The sequence below is a fragment of the Hemitrygon akajei genome, chromosome 30 (genome assembly GCF_048418815.1).
Source record: "Hemitrygon akajei chromosome 30, sHemAka1.3, whole genome shotgun sequence".
Lineage (NCBI taxonomy): Eukaryota > Metazoa > Chordata > Chondrichthyes > Myliobatiformes > Dasyatidae > Hemitrygon > Hemitrygon akajei.
Window position 1 is genome coordinate 40246578 of NC_133153.1, and position 18998 is coordinate 40265575.

At 44.7% G+C, this 18998-nt stretch overlaps 1 protein-coding gene across 6 annotated transcripts in view; it reads right to left on the bottom strand.

Annotated features, from left to right (window-relative positions):
• Positions 1–18998, bottom strand: part of uacaa (uveal autoantigen with coiled-coil domains and ankyrin repeats a) — a 187580-nt gene that overhangs the window by 25147 nt on the left and 143435 nt on the right. For 3 of the 6 annotated variants that reach the window (XM_073032662.1, XM_073032661.1, XM_073032663.1), the window contains exons 9-12: positions 18330–18367; positions 10395–10484; positions 8447–8554; positions 3656–3688 (exon numbers count right to left, since the gene is read on the bottom strand). In XM_073032662.1, coding sequence (XP_072888763.1) covers positions 3656–3688; positions 8447–8554; positions 10395–10484; positions 18330–18367 — 269 coding nt within the window. The remainder of the gene's footprint in view (positions 1–3655; positions 3689–8446; positions 8555–10394; positions 10485–18329; positions 18368–18998) is intronic. The other 3 variants (XM_073032667.1, XM_073032666.1, XM_073032665.1) reach the window with 1 other exon arrangement.

Sequence of the window (18998 nt, forward strand, 5' to 3'; positions counted from 1 at the left end):
CAGCACTGATACACAGAAAGTGAAACTGTGGGCACCCCAGTACCCTAGCAGTTTGTATGATGCTCATTACAGCTCAGGACATTCCAGAGCTCCAAGTTCAATCTGTAAGGAGTCTCTGTATGTCCCTGTGGAATGCAGTGAGCTTTCTCTGGGTGCTACAGTTTTCTCTCACTGTCCAAAGACAAGTTAATTGATCTTTGTAGATTGTCCTGTGATTAGGTTAGGGTTAAATCAGTGGTTGCTGGGGCAACATGGTTTGAAGGGCCAGAATGGCCTACTCCACACTGGATGATGTAGATGGATAGATAAATAAACAAGTAAATAGAATAGAAATAACCAAAATGCAGATGTGCAAATTCAAATAAAAACGTGTCAGAAACACTCAGTGGGTCAGGCAGCGTCTGTGGCGAGAGAAACAGAGTTGTTTCCAGTTGATCAGAAGGTTCAGAGTACGTTTCAAAGTTTAAGTAAATTGATTATGAAAGTACGTACATATTACCTTGAATTTCATTTTCTTGCAGGCATTCACAGGACAGCAAAAGAAATAAAAGATTTACAAAATACTATACATAAACAAATACTGACAGACATAAAATGGCAAAAGACAAAGTGTGCAACACAAAATACTGACAAAATGAGTTGCAGAGTCATTGAAAGTAAGTCTATAGGCCACAGAATTAGTTCAGAGCTGAGCTGAGTGAAGTTATCCATACTGGTTCAGGAGCCTGATGTTTGAAGGGTAATGACTGATCCTGAACCTGGTGGCGTGGAACCTAAGGTTTCTCTAATTGCTGCTGATGGTAGAAGTGAGAAGAGAACATGGTCTGGGCCGGTGGGGGGGGGGGGGGGGGGTCTTTTATGATACTTTTCCTTGTATCAGTGTATCTTGTATGAACGGTACTGGTGAGTAACAGTTCAAAGTAAATGTATTATCAAAGTACATACAAGTCACCATATACAAACCTGAGATTCCTTTTCTTGCAGGCATTCACAATAAATGCAAGAAACTTAATAGGATCAATTACTTAAAAAATGGATCCACCATGATAAAATGGCAGAGCAGAATCAATTGGCCAAATGGCCTAAACCTGCTCCTTCATCTTACGGTTTAAAGACTGGACAAACAACAAATGGCACAAAAAAACAACAAACTGTGCAAAAAAAAAGACCAAAGAGCTGATTGTGGACTTCTGGAAGAGTATGACGAGGGAACACAAACTAATCGTCAAAGAAGGATCAGATGTTGTTGTGAGTGAGGAAATAGATTCGATAGGTCTCACGGACAAGGACTCTGGACACGCAGTTTTGGTAGTAAAGGATTTTATTTACAGAAGGCAAACGTGGGAAAATGGCAACAGGAGCAACACACGCACGCGCACAATTTACAGCAGTCGGATCTGCAATAAAACACACGCTGACAATTAATAACGAACATGGGAACAAAGTACGCACACACACATACACACACCCCCAGGGAAAAAGTCAATACAATACACGCCCCCCCCCCCCCCTTGACTCTGTGCAGGCACGGCTCTTCTGCTTAGGGACAATACTCTCACTCCCAACCCTATTAATGCACAACTCACCAACAGCAGGGTGGTCCCTCGGAGTTAGCAAAAAAGAGAGTGGGTCAAGCACACGTGGCTTCCTTCATAGTGCAGCAGGGCTGATGAGTCCAGCCCAGGTAATTCACAGGGAAGCCAATGGCTCGGTGACAGCCGAGTTAAGCTGATTACAAAGGCCAATTGCCCAAAGCCAAGTACAAGGCTAATTAAAGGGGCCAATGGCTAGGTGTGCATTGATGGGCGAGGAGGGGGTCAAACCTTGATTGGCAGATGGTGTGTCTTTCGACCAGGTAATGGGCACGTGACAAGGGTACAAGGGTGCTGGTGTTTCCATACCAGGCCATGATGCAACCAGTCAATAAACTCTCCACCACACATCTACAGAAGTTTGTCAGAGTTTTAGATAACATGCCAAATCTTCACAAACTTCTAAGTAGAGGCACCACTGTGCTTTCTCCGTGATGGCACTTTTGTGCTGGACACAGGACAGGTCCTCTGAAATGGTAACACCAAGGAATTTAAAGTTCCTGACCCTCTACACCTCTGACGAGGACTGGGTCATGGACTTCTAGTTTCCACCTCTTGAAGTTGATAATCAGCTCCTTGGCCTTGCTGATATTGAGTGAGAGGTTGTTGTGACACCACTCACCCAGATTTTCAATCTCTCTCCTATACGCTGATTCGTTATCACCTTTGATTCAGCCAGCCATGGTGGTGTCATCAGCAAACTTAAATAAGGCATTGGAGCTGTGATTAGCTTCACTGTCATAAGTGCAAGGCGAGTAGAGTGAATTAAACTACAACCATCAGACTCCTGAACCAGCATGAATAACTTCACTCACTTCAATGATCAACTGACCCCACAATCTACCGACACACTTTCAAGGACTCTACAACTCAGTATTAATTACAAACAAGAGAAAATCTACAGATGTTGTAAATCCAAGCTACAAACACAGTCCTGCTGAAGGGTTTCAGCCCGAAACGTCGACTGTAGTTTTTTTCCATAGATGCTGCCTGGTCTGCTGAGTTCCTCCAGCATTTTGTGTGTGCTGTCAGTATTATTTATTTACTTTTTTAATTATTATTTGCATGATTTGTCAACTTTTACATATTGTCAGTCCTTGTTACTTATAATCTTTCATAAATTCTATGGTATTTAGCTTCCTGCAAATGCCTGCAAGAAAATGAATTTAAAGGCTCCAATCCGCTGTTTGGACAATTTATATGCCATCTTAGATAGTCTGGGGGCTCCTCTCTTTGTGGCGCTGAGACTGTGAGACGGCCCCCGGCTGCTGTGATTCATGTCTGCAAACTTTGTGGTGATGTACCCCACTGATACCAAGGCTTTGGACCTACCCCGGGCTGCTCAGGGGGTCTGGACCTAAAGACTCAGTTTGGTTCAGAATACTCCTGTTTTGCTCTTCACTTTTATTGTCTGCATGATTTGTTGGGTTTTTCCCTCTTTCTCTGCACTTTGTGGGGTTGGCCCTTATCTTTTAATAACTGGGTTCTTCCAGATTCCTTGCTTTGCAACTGTCTGTAAGCAAACAAATCTCAAGGTTGTATAATTTATACAGAATTTTTAATAAGTCTACTTTGACTAGTAAATGATGACATGTACATATCTTGATAATAAAATTACTTTAAACTTTGATGAGTACATTTGATGAAGAAAAGTTGCAGGGTTCAGGGAAATGAGTGTAGGAATGGATTTGCCCCCTTGGGAACCAGCATTTGCCCCAATGATCCCAGTGGCTACCTCCTGCCTAGCTTTCAGAATCACTTTTTCAGCAAATCTGCCCATAATTTTACCACCATCTGGCACCAGTTTAATATGGCTGAGGGGGTGACAGCAGGAAAATGGAGAGGAATTATAATTTGACAAGGCAGACCTTAGATACTCAACAAGACCAGAAACAGAGGAAAATAATTGGTTCCACCAGCCTGATGTCCTAAGGAATGTAGAGATGGAAGAGGTGACACGGGAGTCTTGATTTCGTTAGAATATGTAAGAGAAATAAGGAGTATCTGCAGTTCCAAGTTCTAACACAGACCTCGATTCACACTGTTACCTTTTTAAAACTCACCTCATTCTGAAGCTCCCCCGATGACTTGCACTCCTGTATAATGGGAACAATAAATCTGCCATCAATCACAAAGCACTCCACTTCAAGATTCAAGTTTAATTAGCGCTTCTACATCGAAGCATACAGTGAAATGCGCCGGTTGCATTCACAACCAACACACCCGAGGGTGTGCTGAGGGCAGCCCACAAGTGTCGCCACACTTCCCGGCGCCAGTATAGCACGTCCACAATGGTCAGCAGGACACAACAAGCAACAAGACAAACCCTGTTCCTCCCTCCCAAACACTCGTACGTACTCAGCCCTCCAACCCCAGGGCCGACAATCCTCAGCCTCCAGCAGACGCAGACTGAAACCACTGTGATGCTTCGCTGCAGCGACCTCACTGGCTGTACTTCCAGCAAAGAACTGCAGGCGATCCCCAGGTAATGATAGGGTGCCATTCTAGAGAAGTTTGTAAACTAAACTGTTCAGAAGTTGGGAACGAACAAAAGCAGAACATGGGAGAGGGTTACAGAGACAGCGGTGAGGGGAGAGCAAGCAGGCACAGGAAAAACTACTGCTGGCCAGCCTCAGTGAGCGGGATGAGTGAGTTTGCTCTGTGCTCCCAGCTCCATTTGGCTCCACCCAGCCCCTGGCTGTTGCTGCACAAGGGGTGAGGTGTAGAGGCAAGATAAGGCACACAGAAATGTCTCATTCCCTCCCAGGAGATTCCTGCAGCATCCATCCTCCTGGACCCTCATTTCCGTAAGTCGGGCGTTCGTAACCCAGGGACGACCTGTAGGTGCTGTTCTCCTCAATATCCTCTGAAAACCAAAGGTCCACAGTGCCCAAGAGTGCCAAAGTTTTAGGGCGTCAGAGAGAGTTTAATGGAAACGGGTAGGCAATGCCAAGCCCGAACTCGGAAAGCCCACAGATCAGAGGAAGGAGAGGACACCACGCTTCTGAAGTATCTGGAAAGCAGCAGGTTAGAGAAATATCACAAAGTTGAGATAGCAATGAGATAAAGGAGCTTGTTTGAAGGTGAGGGGAAAAGTGGCCTGAGACAGGAAAGAAAAGCAAGGGAAATAACATGACTACGAAAGCAAAGTAAAATACGAAACGTTGGATTGGGATGTAAAACTGTGATTTTTCTTGTAGTTTAACTTTCCTATGCTTGCTTGTAATTCTATATCATTACCTGTACACATGCAATTGTTCAGTGAATTTTCCAGTAATTACAGTACAATTACTTCAGTATTTTTCCAGAAACTTAGTTTTCAGGATGAGGTGTCACACCACTTGAATCTGGCTGCTTGATAGGTTCGCTATTATCAGTGGAATTTTGTTATCTCTGAGATGACTGACTATTTTTTAGTCTGTGTTTTTTTTCCATTCTCTTGCTGTTTCTTCACGTTCTTTGCTCTTGTACCACTTAATAAAATGATAAGCAATTAGTTTTATGCTTCATTCTTGACCTCTGAAGAACCTTTGGATCACAAAAGCTTCAGACTGCGGAGAAAATGTCAGGGCTGATAACAAACCTGGGCCACATCTGTTGAACTTTAGCACAGACTATTCAGATTTCAGAGAAGTACAGCAACTGAGCCACGAGCTCCAAAATGACGCATTAAGCGATGACATAAAAATAAATATAAATATGAATTACTACAAATAAAATATATTAAAGATTAGCTTTATTTGTCACGTGTACACTGAAACATACAGTGAAACGAGTCATTTGCATCAACAACCCACACAGTCCGAGGACGCGTTGGGGCAGCCTGCAAGTGTCGGGATGTTTCCAGCACCAACAGAACATACAGGTCACTCACCCCAACCTGTACGTCTTTGGAATCCACTTAATCTCTCTGCACTTTCTCTGTAAAACTTTATTCTGCATTCTGCTTTCATTTTTCCTTTGTACGACCTCAATGTACTGATGTGATGAAATTGTCTGTACGATAAAGCAACACTAACTGCGAAATATAGGTCATGACATCCAAGTGCCCAGTTCACGTCTCCCTAAACAGATCCTTTACTCCTAGGAAGGTCAGTGAGGCCCTGGGGGGGGGGGGGGGGGGGGCAAAGGAAATGCTTTGAAGATAACATCAAAATCAGCCTGAAGAAATTCAACATTACATCTAAAAACTGGGAAGACACTGCCCTCAAACTGGAGCAAATCTGCTCAAGAGGGAGCTGTGCTACATGAGAACGACCTCCGGGGCACCACAGAGAGCAAGCGGCAACAGAGACTGAACAACCAAAAGGCCAACCACCGACCACAGCCACCACTTACTCGCCCACAGATCGACCTGTACAGCCACCAGAGGACCCACCAGTAGACAGCCCCCAAGGAGAACATCACGCTTGACTTGACTGATTGCACTGCTACTACTAAAGGCAAAGATAATTATCAATCATATCCCACAAATTAGTTTTTTTTAAACAAAGAGCACCGCCTGATCTTAAAATTACTAACCGTGAACTGCGCACTCATTTATAAGAAAATTCACTCATTTATAAGAAAATTACAGTAAAATTCTTTACATATAATTAAATTCAGAGCAAAATCTTAAGATTGCTTTCATTCATTTAGAATCAATTTAATACGTTTTTGCTGTAAAAGACATTTAGCAAATTGTGCGACACCGTGCAAATGGAAGAAGGGAAGAACATGAAATAATGGCCCAATTTGCATTAAACAGCATGAATGGATTTGGGGAGAATTAAAATGCTTTTACTTACAACTGACAGCATGTCAGAAGTGCTTGAAGTGAAAATTAGAAGATTAAAGGCCATTAAATAAAATGAATAGGAATTTGTATAAAAATATGCAAGATGTGGATGAAAACAATGAGTCAAACGTTTTACTGTCAGTGACACTGCAGCAGAAAGCATCAAGGATTACATTTTCCACACAGGTGCACAATTGTTCTACAGCTCACTTAACATAGAACGTAGAACATTACAACACAGTACAGGCCCTTCAGCCCATAATGATGTGCTGACCTTTTAACCTACCCTAAGATCAACCTAATCCTTTCCTCCTACAGAGCCCTCCACTTTTCTATGCCAATTTAAGAGTCTCTTAAATGCCTCTACCACCACCCCTGGCAGGGCATTCCGTGCACCCACCAGTCCTGTGGAAAGTACTTACCTCTGATATCACCCTGTTAAAATTATGCCCCTTATATTATCCACTCCTGTTCTTCTGAAAAGCCTGACTGTCCATTCGATCTGTGCCTCTTATTACTCATCTGTCAAGTTACCTCTCATCCTCCTTTGGTCTAAAGAGAAAAGCCTAGCTCGCTCAACCTTTCCTCATAAGACATGGTCTCGCGTCCAGGCGGAATCCTGGTAAATCTCCTCTGTACTCTCTCTAAAGTTACCACATCCTTCCTATAATGAGGTGACCAGAACTAAACACAATCCCAAGGTCTGTGCCCCAAAGCACAGTTCGTCCTCCAATACCTACATCCCAATACACTCCTCACAATAAACTTAAAACCTTCTAAACTCTTCGCCCACATCAAATTCTACATAGGCCTACATAGAGGGGACATGTAGAGGATGTTTCCTATGGTGGGGGAGCCTAAGACCAGAGGACACAGCCTCAGAATAGAGGGGCGTCCATTTAGAACAGAGGTGAGGAGGACTTTCTTCAGCCAGAGAGTGGTGAGCTTGTGGAATTCATTGCCACAGGCAGCTGTGGAGGCCAGGTCAGTGGTATATTTAAAATGGCAGTTGATAGATTCTTGATTAGTCAGGGTGTCGAAGACTACGGGATGAAGGCTGGAGAATGGGGTTGGGGGGGGGGGATAATAAATCAGCCAAAATGGAATGGCAGGGTAGACTAGATGGGCCAAATGGTCTCATTCTGCTCCTATGTCTTATGGTCTGTAATGCTGAAGGAACTCAGATCAGGCAGCATCTGTGGAAAAGGATAAACATTTGCCATTTCCAGCCAGTGCTCTTCATCAGGACTGGGAAGAAAGGCAGCAGAAGCCAGAATAAGCAGGAGGGGAGAGGACGGAGGAGTACAGACTGTACAAACAGAATAAGCAGTCGGGGAGAGGAGGGAGGAGTATAGACTGGCAGGGGATAGGTGAAAGCAGGCGAGGGGGAAGGTAGGCAAGTGGGGGAGGGGTGACGAAGTGAGAAGCTGGGAGGAAAAGGGCTGGAGGAGGAATCTGACAGGAGAGGACAGTGAACCATGGGAGAACGGGAAGGACAAGGGGTACCAGAGTGAGGTGACAAAATAGTGAAGCGAAGAGGAGGGGTAAGAGGGAAGCCAGAATGGAATGGAAAAAAAGCGGGAGAGGGGAGAGATTACCATAAGTTAAACAGATCAAAGTTCATGCTGAATACGAGGTGATGCTTCTCCAAGCTAAGGGTGGCCTCATTGTGGTAGTAGAAGGGGCCATGGACCAACATGTCAGAATGAGAATGGGGAGTCAAATTTAAATGGTTGGCCATTTTTTTTCTTATCCCCCTTGATGCCAATTTCCTCATTCCTACAGCATCTGTGCTACTTAAGACTGGCTCACCTTAATCACATTTTAATTGCTGCATCACTGATGTCCATACCTTCAGAAGTCCTGCTCAAAGTTCCAAAATTTTCTCTCTAATCCTGTCTGTCTCTACCAATTCTCCCCATGAAAACCTACCTCCTTAATCAATCTGTTGACAATTTTCCTTTATCCCTTTGTAGATCAGTGTTAAATGTTGTTTAACAAGGTTCCTGTGACGCACCCAACCATATTATTTTCCTTATTGAAGGCTCTACTCAAAATCAGATTACTGGTGACACACCTGGTTCAGTTGTTTCTGAAGTCCGCTCACCCTCTCCAGGAAGATCTTCTGCTCGTGATGGAGTTTTCTCAACTTTCCCTTAAGATCTTCATTTTCACTCTGAAGCTCCTGGGGACAATTAGACGAAAAAGAGAATTTATCCATACAGTGGGTCCGGGGCTGGGCGAGTAGACGTCACAAGGGAAAGAACTGGATCTGGGCAATTACCCATCGCTGGGCTCCACCAAGGGTAGTTATAACTGCCCATGGCATGAAGGACATGACAGAAAAAGGCTAGCAATACCGTAAAGGATCCCACCCAACCTGCTTATAGACTGTTTGTCCTACTCCCATCGGGAGGAATCGACACCAGTACCACCGGACTCAAAAGCAGTGGCTTCACCTCCACCTACAAACCCACCCCCACCACATTTACATCACCCAGCATCACAACGTGCATACAAACAGTCATTGTGTATAACAGTTACTTGTTCTATAGGGTTGTTTTTAAAGTTATGGTGCCATTTTGGTTTTATGAATTGTATTTTTCTATGCTTGTGCTTTTTAAAAAAATATGCTACATCAGATCCAGAGTTTTTAAAAAATCATTTTGTTATCATTTACACTTGTGTACTGAAGAATGACCAAAAAAAAACAATCTTGAATCTGAAGTTGAGAATTGGTTGATGTTGGTTCAAATCTAGGAGCCAATCTCCTACTCAAATAAAAAGAGGGACAAGTGTGCTGGGATCCAGAGCAAAAACAAATCGAATTGCTAGAGGAACTCAACGGGGCTAGGCCGCATCTGTGGTGGCCGAGACCCTGCATCAGGACTGAGAATGTACTGTCTACAGGTGAGATAGCCAGCATTCTCTTTAAGGCACTTGTGGGCTTCCCTTAGCACATCCTCAGATTTTGTTGGCTGTCAACACAAAATGATGCATCATGTACACGTAATAAATAAATAAATCTAACTATCTATCTGAAGAGGTGAGGCAGGAACTGGAAAGAAATAGATGGATCCAGCTGAGGAGCTAGTGGGCAGATGGAGCCAGGTATGGGAGACTGAGACTAAAACAGGTGGAGCTAACAGAGGGCTGAAGATGATGGAACCAGATAAGAAATTTGGCATCTCTGTCCCTCTTACCAATTTTTACTGAGGCATCATAGAAAGTTTTCTGCCTGGTTGCATAATGGCTTGGGTTGGCAACTGCTCAGCAAGTGACCAGAGAGCTGTGGACACAGCTCTCACATCACAGAAAGCAGCCTCCCCTTCATGGACACTGCCTCAGGAAAGCAGCCAGCATAATCGAAGACTCTCCAGACCCTGGACGTTCTTCCTTCTCCCCTCGTCCATCAGACAAAAGATACAGAAGCCCATACCACCAGGGTCTACGACAGCTTCTATCCCATGGATATCGGACTTGAATTCTTTACCTTATTCTAGCTGGGAGCACTGTGTAACGATTCAATCTGCATGATTATGCAAGAGAAGATTTTAAACTGTATCTTGGTACATGTGACAGTAATAAACCAACAGAGTGCAGGAGGGAGGAGTGAGGTCCAAATGGGAATGGTGGGTGTTGGGGAGGAGATTGGGGACTCACTTTCAAGGACTGAAGCTCACTGTCTCAGCCTTATTTACTGATTTATTATACTTTATTTGCACAGTTAAGTCTTTTGCACATTGATTGTCACTCTGTGCTTATGTTTAGTTTTACCATTGATTCTATTGTCCTACTGTGAATGCCTGCAAGAAAATGAATCACAAGGTGGTATACAGTGACATATACATACTTTGATAATAAATTGACTTTCTTTTGTGGGTCGAGTGTGTTGTTCCGCCCTTCCTCACCGCCCCAAGGAGCTGTTTAGCTCACCGAAATTGCGCCCCCCCCCCCGCCCCATGGACTGTAATTTTGCTTACAAAAATGTTGGTTGTTCACAGAAGGCATTAACATAATCATACCTTTATGGAGCGCTGCTCCTTCTGACTGGATAGCAAACTGGTTTCAGCTGGATGATGTCTTGCGTCTAACTTCTGTGGCATTTCAGCAGCCTGTCAAAGTGATTTTTTTAAAAATATAAAACCACATTTAAGGAAAACAAGATTGCAGTCACTTTCCTCAAATACACCATTTTCCAGTGTTGAGACAAACAGGGCAGCATATAGTTTAGTGCAACTTTTTTGGAATCAGCTGTACACTGGGGCTCAATTCCCACTGTTACCCATGAGAAACACACACAAAGTGCTGGAGGAGTTCAGCAAGTCAGGCAGCATCGATGGAGATCAATAAAAAGCTGAAACGTCCACTGTCTAATCATTTCCATCAATGCTGCCTGACTTGCTGAGTTCCTCCAGCACCTTGTATGTGTCGCTTTGGATTTCCAGCATCAGCAGAATTCGTGTTTACGCTGTCTGTAAGGAGTTTGCGCCTTCTCCCCGTGACTGCGTGGCTTTCCTCTGGATCCCCGGTTTCCTCCCACAGTCCGAAGACCGTGTTAGGATGAGTAAGCTGTGGTCATGTCACACTGGCACCAGAAGCATGGCAACACTTGCAGGCTGCCCCCAGCACAACCTCAGACCACGTTGGTCACTGACTCAAATGACTCATACGACAAATAAAACTCATCTTTAAGCAGGTTTTCAGCCGGCGTGCACTGATTTACATGAGACAGAGCAGTGAAAGGACTCAGCAATATAAATATTCAGATAGCATTTTACATGGCCTTTCCCCGGTCTATCTCAATGATGAATCAGTGCTGCAGCAGGAGATTAGGTATTGATAATTATAGCTCTGGTTGCAAACCGAAAACAGATGCTGTGCAGATGATGTGTCATCCAAGCCTTATATTTTTCTTCCATATACGCTGCTGTCTCTGTTAACACGTACTCCACGTATATATTTAAGGTGAGAGGAAGGAGTTTTAAGGGAGATTTGAGGGGAAACTTTATTTTTGAACAGTGACTGATATTTGGAACTTGCTGCCAGAGGAAGTGGTGGTATCAGATACAATAACTGGAGTGAAGAGATATTTAGACAGGTGTTTAAAAGAGCAATGCATAAGAATGTGGTCCTAATAGGGACCAATGGGATTAATGTAGTTGGGCAGAAGGGTTGGGATGGACACAGTGGGCTGAATGGCCTGTTTTCATTCTATCAAACTCTGACTCATTGGAATCTATTTCTAAGGTGCAGTCTCAGGGCATTCAGAGAGAAACAAGATGACTGGGCATGGTTTCAAAACAGAAAACATGTCTCGCCAACCCTTTATACCTTCTAAATTTGTAAGTAGCAGGGGCTATAAAAGAGAGAGTCATTGAAGGTATCATTTTGGATTTTAAGAAGGACTTTGACCAGATATCATACAATAGACTCATCTTTATGTGCGGTGTCGTATGATCAGGAGTTTATCTCTATTGTACAAGAAGTCCATTCAGGAGTCTTACTAGCAGGACAGCAGCTATCATTGAGTCTGGTGGTACATGTTCCCAACATTTTGTGTCTTTGTCCAAAGGGAGGAGGGAAAAAGACAAGAACTGGGGTGAAAGAACTTTCATTACATCGGCTGCTCATCTGAGCAGTGAAATTGTCAACCTCATCATCATCATTACGTGCCGTGTCGTATGATGTCATCATTACGTGCCGCGTCTTCTGAGTTGGTGATCACGGTCTTTCCATGACCACGATTGCTCTGGGCAAATTTCTCAACACAAGTGGTTTGCCATTCCCTTCTTCTAGGCAGTAAGTTTACAAGATGGGTGACCCCAGTCATTATCAATACTCTTTAGAGATTGTCTGCCTGGCATTAGTGGTCGCATAACCAGGACTTGTGATATGCACCGGTTGCTCATACGACTATCCACCATCTGCTCCCATGGCTTCACATGACCCCAATCGGGGGCTAAGCAGGTGCTACACCCTGCCCGAGGGTGACCTGCAGTCTAGTGGAGGGAAGGAGCACCTTTGGTAGAGACCCCACCACCCAGCAGTAGTCTATTGAGCAAAATTAAAGGTTGTGACATTTTGGGTCGTCAGAAAATAGAGTGGGAAAGAGCAGCTCATTCTCGGGGTAGCGTTGCTTAAAACAGCTGCATACCACAGGAACCACTGCTGGCCCTCAACTTCAGAGTCAGAGAGCAGTACAGCACAGAAAGAGGCCATTTGACCCATCTGGTCTGTCAGTTTCTGAGTTGATACATAATCCTGCAGTGCTGGAAGCCTTTTGGTCAGTGCTTTCAATAGTAGTAGTGTTGACACTGAGCTGTGGGGTTAGGCATCTCTGAGAATTACAGTATTTTCAATGTCAAGGACTTGGTATTCTACTGGTTCTCCATTTCCATCCAAAAATGTAATTTCTTCATTGATAATGGATGGACAGAGAGACACGCAAGGGCGAGGACAGTGAGTCTGCAGATAATGCTCACAGTTGAGAGCACTTCCAGCTGGTGCCCCTTTCACCCACAGTTCACTCCACTCTCCTGTCAGATTCCTACTTCCTCACCCCATGGCCTTCACCATCTATCATCTCCCAGTTTCTTACTTCACACCCTTCCCCACCCACCTATCTATCTTCCCCGTCACTTGGTCTCACCTACCACCATCTAGTTTATATTCCCACCCCACCTTCTTCTGCCTTTCTTTCCAGTCCTGACGAAGTCTCAGCTCAAAACTTTATTCCTTTCCACAGCTCAGAGGCTCCCAGACTTTTTAATGCCACTAAGCAAGGGGTCCGTGAACCCTAGAGTGGGAACCCATCATAGATGCTGCCCCACCAGCTTGTGGCATTGCTCAGGATCCACACAAGTTTTCGGAAATCTGCGAAACCTGGAGCAGATCTGGTTCCTTTAACTTTGCAAATGCCATCTGAGACCCCAGGAAAACTGTGCAGGCTACATGGCAGCCTGTGAAACAGAAGGGACTGGAATCTGGAGCGACAATCCACTGGATGAGCTCAACGTGTCGAGCAGCATCTGTGGGGAGAAATAAATGGGTGCCATTTCTGTTCAAATTGCGTAGCAGACTTCCAACCTGAAACGTCGACAGTTCCTTTCCTTCCACAGTGGCGGTTCGATACGCTCAGCTTCTCCAACCAATGGTGTACCAGATGATAAGAGGCACAGATCGAGCGGAGAGAAACTTTTTCCCAAGGTGGAAATGGATAATATTTTAAGGTGATTGCAGGAACGTATGGGGGGGGGGGGGGGGGGGGGGATATCAGAGGTAAACTTTTTTTACATAGAGAGTGGTGAGTGCTTGGAACGCCCTACCAGGGGTGATGGTAAAGGCAGATACATTATGGACTATTAAGAAGCTCTTTTTAGACACATGTATGATAGAGAATGGGAGGCCTTGTAGGAGGGAAAGGTTAGACTGGTCTTAGGAGGTTAAAGCCTCGGCACATCATGGGTTGAAGGTCCAGAACCTGCTGTAATGTTCTATAGTTAGTTTTTAAACAGGCTTCACTGCTGATGTTAATCATACTGCTTTTAGTCTTCTGGTCATCCAGTGTGGGAACACTCTGGCTTCTCCTCAACTTGGAGATTGACAGAGAGTTTTTGGGACGATCACTTCTTCCCAAGAACCTGGCAATGACCTTGCGCAATATTTACTGAGATAACTATTCACTTAATCATGCCTTTCTAAACACAGATTGAAATGCAATCATCTTTCCTGTCCGCCTTCCGCTCCAGCATACTCAAATTTCCCCCATGTTAGTTCTGAAAACAACAGGAGAGGCTGCGTGTCGAACAGCTAAATGAGAGGTTAGTTGTCAGCTGTAATTACCTACAGATGGGACATTACTGCAAGAATTTTCATCAGGAACCAATTTTCAGGTGAAGTGGCTTACTGCTGGACAATTACCAGGACAAAAATATTTGCAGCTGCAGAAAGTAATCTTTAAAACCACTAGGTATCCAAGAGAGGTGGCTGGCATCATTTAGATTGGTAAAATTAATTCATACAAGCATCATAGTGGCAGAGCAGGTGTATGAATCAGAACAACACAATGCTGGAGGGACTCGGCAGATCAGGCAGCATCTATGGAGAGGGAATAAACATTCGATGTTCCAGGCCAAGTTGCTTCATGGTGACTGGAAAGGAAGAGAGAAAGATGCCAGAATAACCTCCTCCTCTCCTCCTTCCCTTTCTCCTATTGTCTGCAGTCTTCTCCTACCAGGTTCCTTCCTCTCCAGCCCTTTACCTTCCCTACCCACCTGGCTTCACCTATCACCTTCTAGCTATCCTCCTTCCCCTCCCCCTCCACCTTTTTATCCTGCCGTTCCCCCTGCCCCTTTTCCAGTCCTGATGAAGGGCCTCAGCCCAAAATGTCGACTTTTTATTCACTTTCATAGATGCAGCTTGACCTGTTGAGTTCCTCCAGCATTTTATGTGTGTTGCTCTGGATTTCCAGCATCTGCAGGATCTCCTGTGTTTATGATCTGAATCAGATTTTTTTTAAATCACTTGACATACGTCATGTTGTTGCAGAAATAAGTGCAATATATGAAATAAATCTGATGTTACAATAAGCTCAGTACAGTGGCTAGCAGTACCAGAGATCCAGGTTCAGCTCCCACCGTTGTCAGGAAGTTTGTACATTCTCCCTTTGACCACATGGGTTTCCTTCCAGTGCTCCGGTTTCCTCCCACAGTCCAAAGACACGTCAGTCGGAAACTTAATTAGTCATTGCAAATTAACCTGCGATTAGGCTAAGGTCAAAATGCCGGGGGGGGGGGGGGGGGGGGGGTTGCTGGGTGGCCCAGCTTAAATGGCTGGAAGGGCCTATTCAGTGCTGTCCCTCAATTAAAAACAAACATTTATTAAAAAATAAATATGTAGTGGAAAAAGTGAGCAAAATAGTGAAGTTGTGTATGCAGACTAATGATCAATTCAGACATCTGATGGCAGAGGGAAAAAAGCTGTTCCTGAAACACTGAGTGTGTGTCTTCAGGTTCTTGCACCTCCTCCTTGATGGTAGCAATGAGAAGCGGGCATGTCCTGGCTGATGGGGGGTCTTTATTGATGGATGCCGCCTTTTGAAGACGCCCTTGATGGTGGGGAGGCTAGTGCCCATGGTGGTAGTGATGCCAACTCATGGTCCCAGCAACTTGGATTCACTCCCGATCTCCAGAGTGGTCTGCGTGGAGTTGGAAAGTTTTGTCTGTGACATCGTGGGCTCTGGGTTCCTCCCACATCCCAAAAGTGAGTGGGTCAGCGGACTGAACGGCGGGCGTAAATTGTCTATCACGTAGATGGCCGACAGCAGAAAGGGAAGGCAATGGGTACAGAAAGTTACCTGGTAATAAATGGGGGGGAGGGATGTGATTGCTCCGAGGGCCAGTCTAAACTCAATGGGCAAAATGGCCTCCTTCAGTAACATGGAAAATTGCAATGTGTGAACATCACTAGAAAGACTGGAACTGACACTCTGTAGCCATTTCATCAGGTACACCCGTACACCCGCTCGTTAATGCAAACATCTAATCGGTGAATACAGAAAAGCACGCAGACATTGTCACGAGGAGTGGCGGCGCTTCTGCTGGCGCGTGGGAGCAGGGCCAGGGGGGATATTACTACCACTCATTCTCTGGGGGTTCTTGTTTCGTGGATGTCTCTGGGCATACATTGTATACATTCTCTGATACTAAACTGAACCATTTGAACCTGTTCGTTAATGCAAATATCTAATCAGCCAATCATGTGGCAGCAACTCAATGCATAAAAGCATGCAGACGAGGTCAAAAGGATCAGCTGGTGTTCAGACCAAACATCAAAGTGAGGAAGAAATGAGATCTAAATCACTTTGACGATGGAATGACTGTTGGTGCCAGATGGGGTGGTTTGAGTACATCAGAAACTGATCTCCTGGGCTTTTCACATACAATGGTCTCTAGAGTTTACAGACAACAGTGTGAGAAACAAAAAAAACATCTAGCAAGCAGCAGTTCTGTGGGTGAAAACACCTTGTTAATGAAAGAGGTCAGAGAATGACCAGACTGGTTCAAGTCAACAGGAAGGTGGACAGTAACTCAAATAACCACACATTACAACAGTGGCGTGCAGAAGAACATCTCTGAACACACAACACGTCGAACCTTGAAGTGGATGGGCTACAGCAGCAGAAGACCACAAACATACAGTCAGTGGCCACTAAGTATGTTGTCCATTTCTACATATCCCTTGTCACTCCTATCAAGGTAACGTTACAGCTCTATAAAACCCTGGTTACACCACACTGGGGAGTATTGTGTTCACTTCTGGTCATTTCATTTAGGGAAGGATGTGAGGGTTAAAGCGGGTGCAGAGGAGATTTACCAGAATGCTGCCTGGATTACACTGCATGTCCTCAGGATAGTTTGAGCGAACTAAAGCTTTTTTCACTAGAGCGAAGGAGGATAAGAGGTGACTCAATCGAGGTGTACATGATAAGAGGCACAGATCGAGTGGAGAGCCAGAGACTTCTTCCCAGGGTGGAAATGGCTAATATGAGGTGGCATCATTTTAAGGTGATTGGAGGAAAGTATAGTGGAGGGGGGGGGGGGGTCTATCGGAGGGTTTTTCACTCGCACAGAGAGTGGTGGGTGAACGGAACACCCTGCCAGAGGTGGTGGCAGAGGCAGGTCAAGTCAAGTCACTTTTATTGTCATTTTGACCATAACTGCTATGTACAGTACATAGTAAAACTGAGACAACTTTTTCAGGACCATGGTGTTACACGACACAATACAAAAACTAGACTGAACTACGTAAAAAAACAACTACACTAGACTACAGACCTACTCAGGACTGCATAAAGTGCACAAAACAGTGCAGGCATTACAATAAATAATAAACAGGACAGTAGGGCAAGGTGTCAGTCCAGGCTCTGGGTATTGAGGAGTCTGATAGCTTGGGGGAAGAAACTGTTACATAGTCTGGTCGTGAGACCCACTAGGAACACTAGGAACTTTTAACGGACTCTAAGACAAGACAATGGATGGAAGGAAAATGGAGGGTCACATGGGAGGGAAGGCTTCGATTGATCACGGAGCAGATTAAAGCGTTGGCACAAGATCGTGAGCCGAACAGCCTGTACTGTGCTGTATTGTTCTGTTCTGTGTACACAGAGACTAGCTTTTAACATCCAGATTTATTTAATTACTTGTATTTAAATTTCTGTGCTGCTCTAGTGGAACATGAATTGGTAACTCAGGGTCAATCGTCCTGCGCCCCAGCACCAGAGAGTGCAATCAAAATTCATCCACTGCACTCCCCCCGTGCCCCGCCCCGAGTGTCTGGAGGAGCACTGGATCAGACATGAAGGGAGGGGCAAGTAGTGGGGGGGGGGGGAGCGTAGGACACGATTAGGGGGAAGGGAAGGTGCCAGATCGGGGATGAGAAGGGCAAGGGGACAGCACAAGGACAGGGAGAGGGACGCACCTGAGGTTGGGGAACGCAAAGGAAGAGATGTAACCAAAAGCATGTACGTCTGAGTCCTTTGTACAATTACGGTCCACATGAAATTCAAAGAGCCCAGTTGCCTATTGCCTTAGACTGCTCTACCTGGACCAAGAATTCTCTCAGTTCCTTCTTAGCATAATGCCTTAGCTCATGTGGAACAACCACTCCTCATTAACAGATTAATCACACACAAACGTCATCAACCCATCAGTTCCATGGATGTGCTGAGAGTTAATTCAGCAAACAAACAGAACCAGAATGAGAACAGGAAGTACTGGATATACTCAGCAAGTCAGGCAGCATCTGTAGAGAGAGAAACCCAGTTGACTCAACTTAGCCTGAAATACCATCTGCTTCCCTCTCCACAGATGCTGCCTGACCTGCTGAGCATGCCCAATGCTTTCTTTTTTAATTTCATATTTCCAAAAGCTATGACTGTATTACTTTTCACATCTTACCTGCGACGGTGGGTGTAATTTCATACTTGATTCTCTCGCTGTGGAGAAAAGAAAAGGCAAAATGTCAGCAGCATAATTATGAACACCAAATTCAAAGTCAACTTATTATCAAAGCACGTACACGTCACCATATATAAGCCTGAGATTCATTTTCTTGCAGGCATTCACAGTAATTACAAGAAACACAATAGAATCAATGGAAGACCACACCCAACAGGACATACAAACAACCAACGAGCAAAGGACAACAAACTCCAAATATAAAAGGGGAAAATAATAATAGTAATCATAAATAAATAAATATCAATAACATGAGATGAAGACTTCTTGAAAGCAAGTCCATCGGGTGTGGGAACAGTTCAGTGATGGGGCTAGTGAAGTTATCCCTACTGGTGGTTCAGGGGGAATAACTGGTCCTGAACCTGGAATAGTTTATTCCCCTTCATCTATTACAACTATTGCAGTAGACTTACTTCTGCCATATTCTGGTTCTCCTACTCTTGGGGAAACAGGGATTTGCAAGGAAATGGAATTGACAGCAAAGTAATTGTGAACACCTTAGTAACGGGTGCCCATGGCAACACAATAGTTAGGGTCATTCGTGTACCAGTCCACACAACAGATATCCCGGAGTTCTGACTTCTTCCACCCGGAAAGACACTGCAGGTA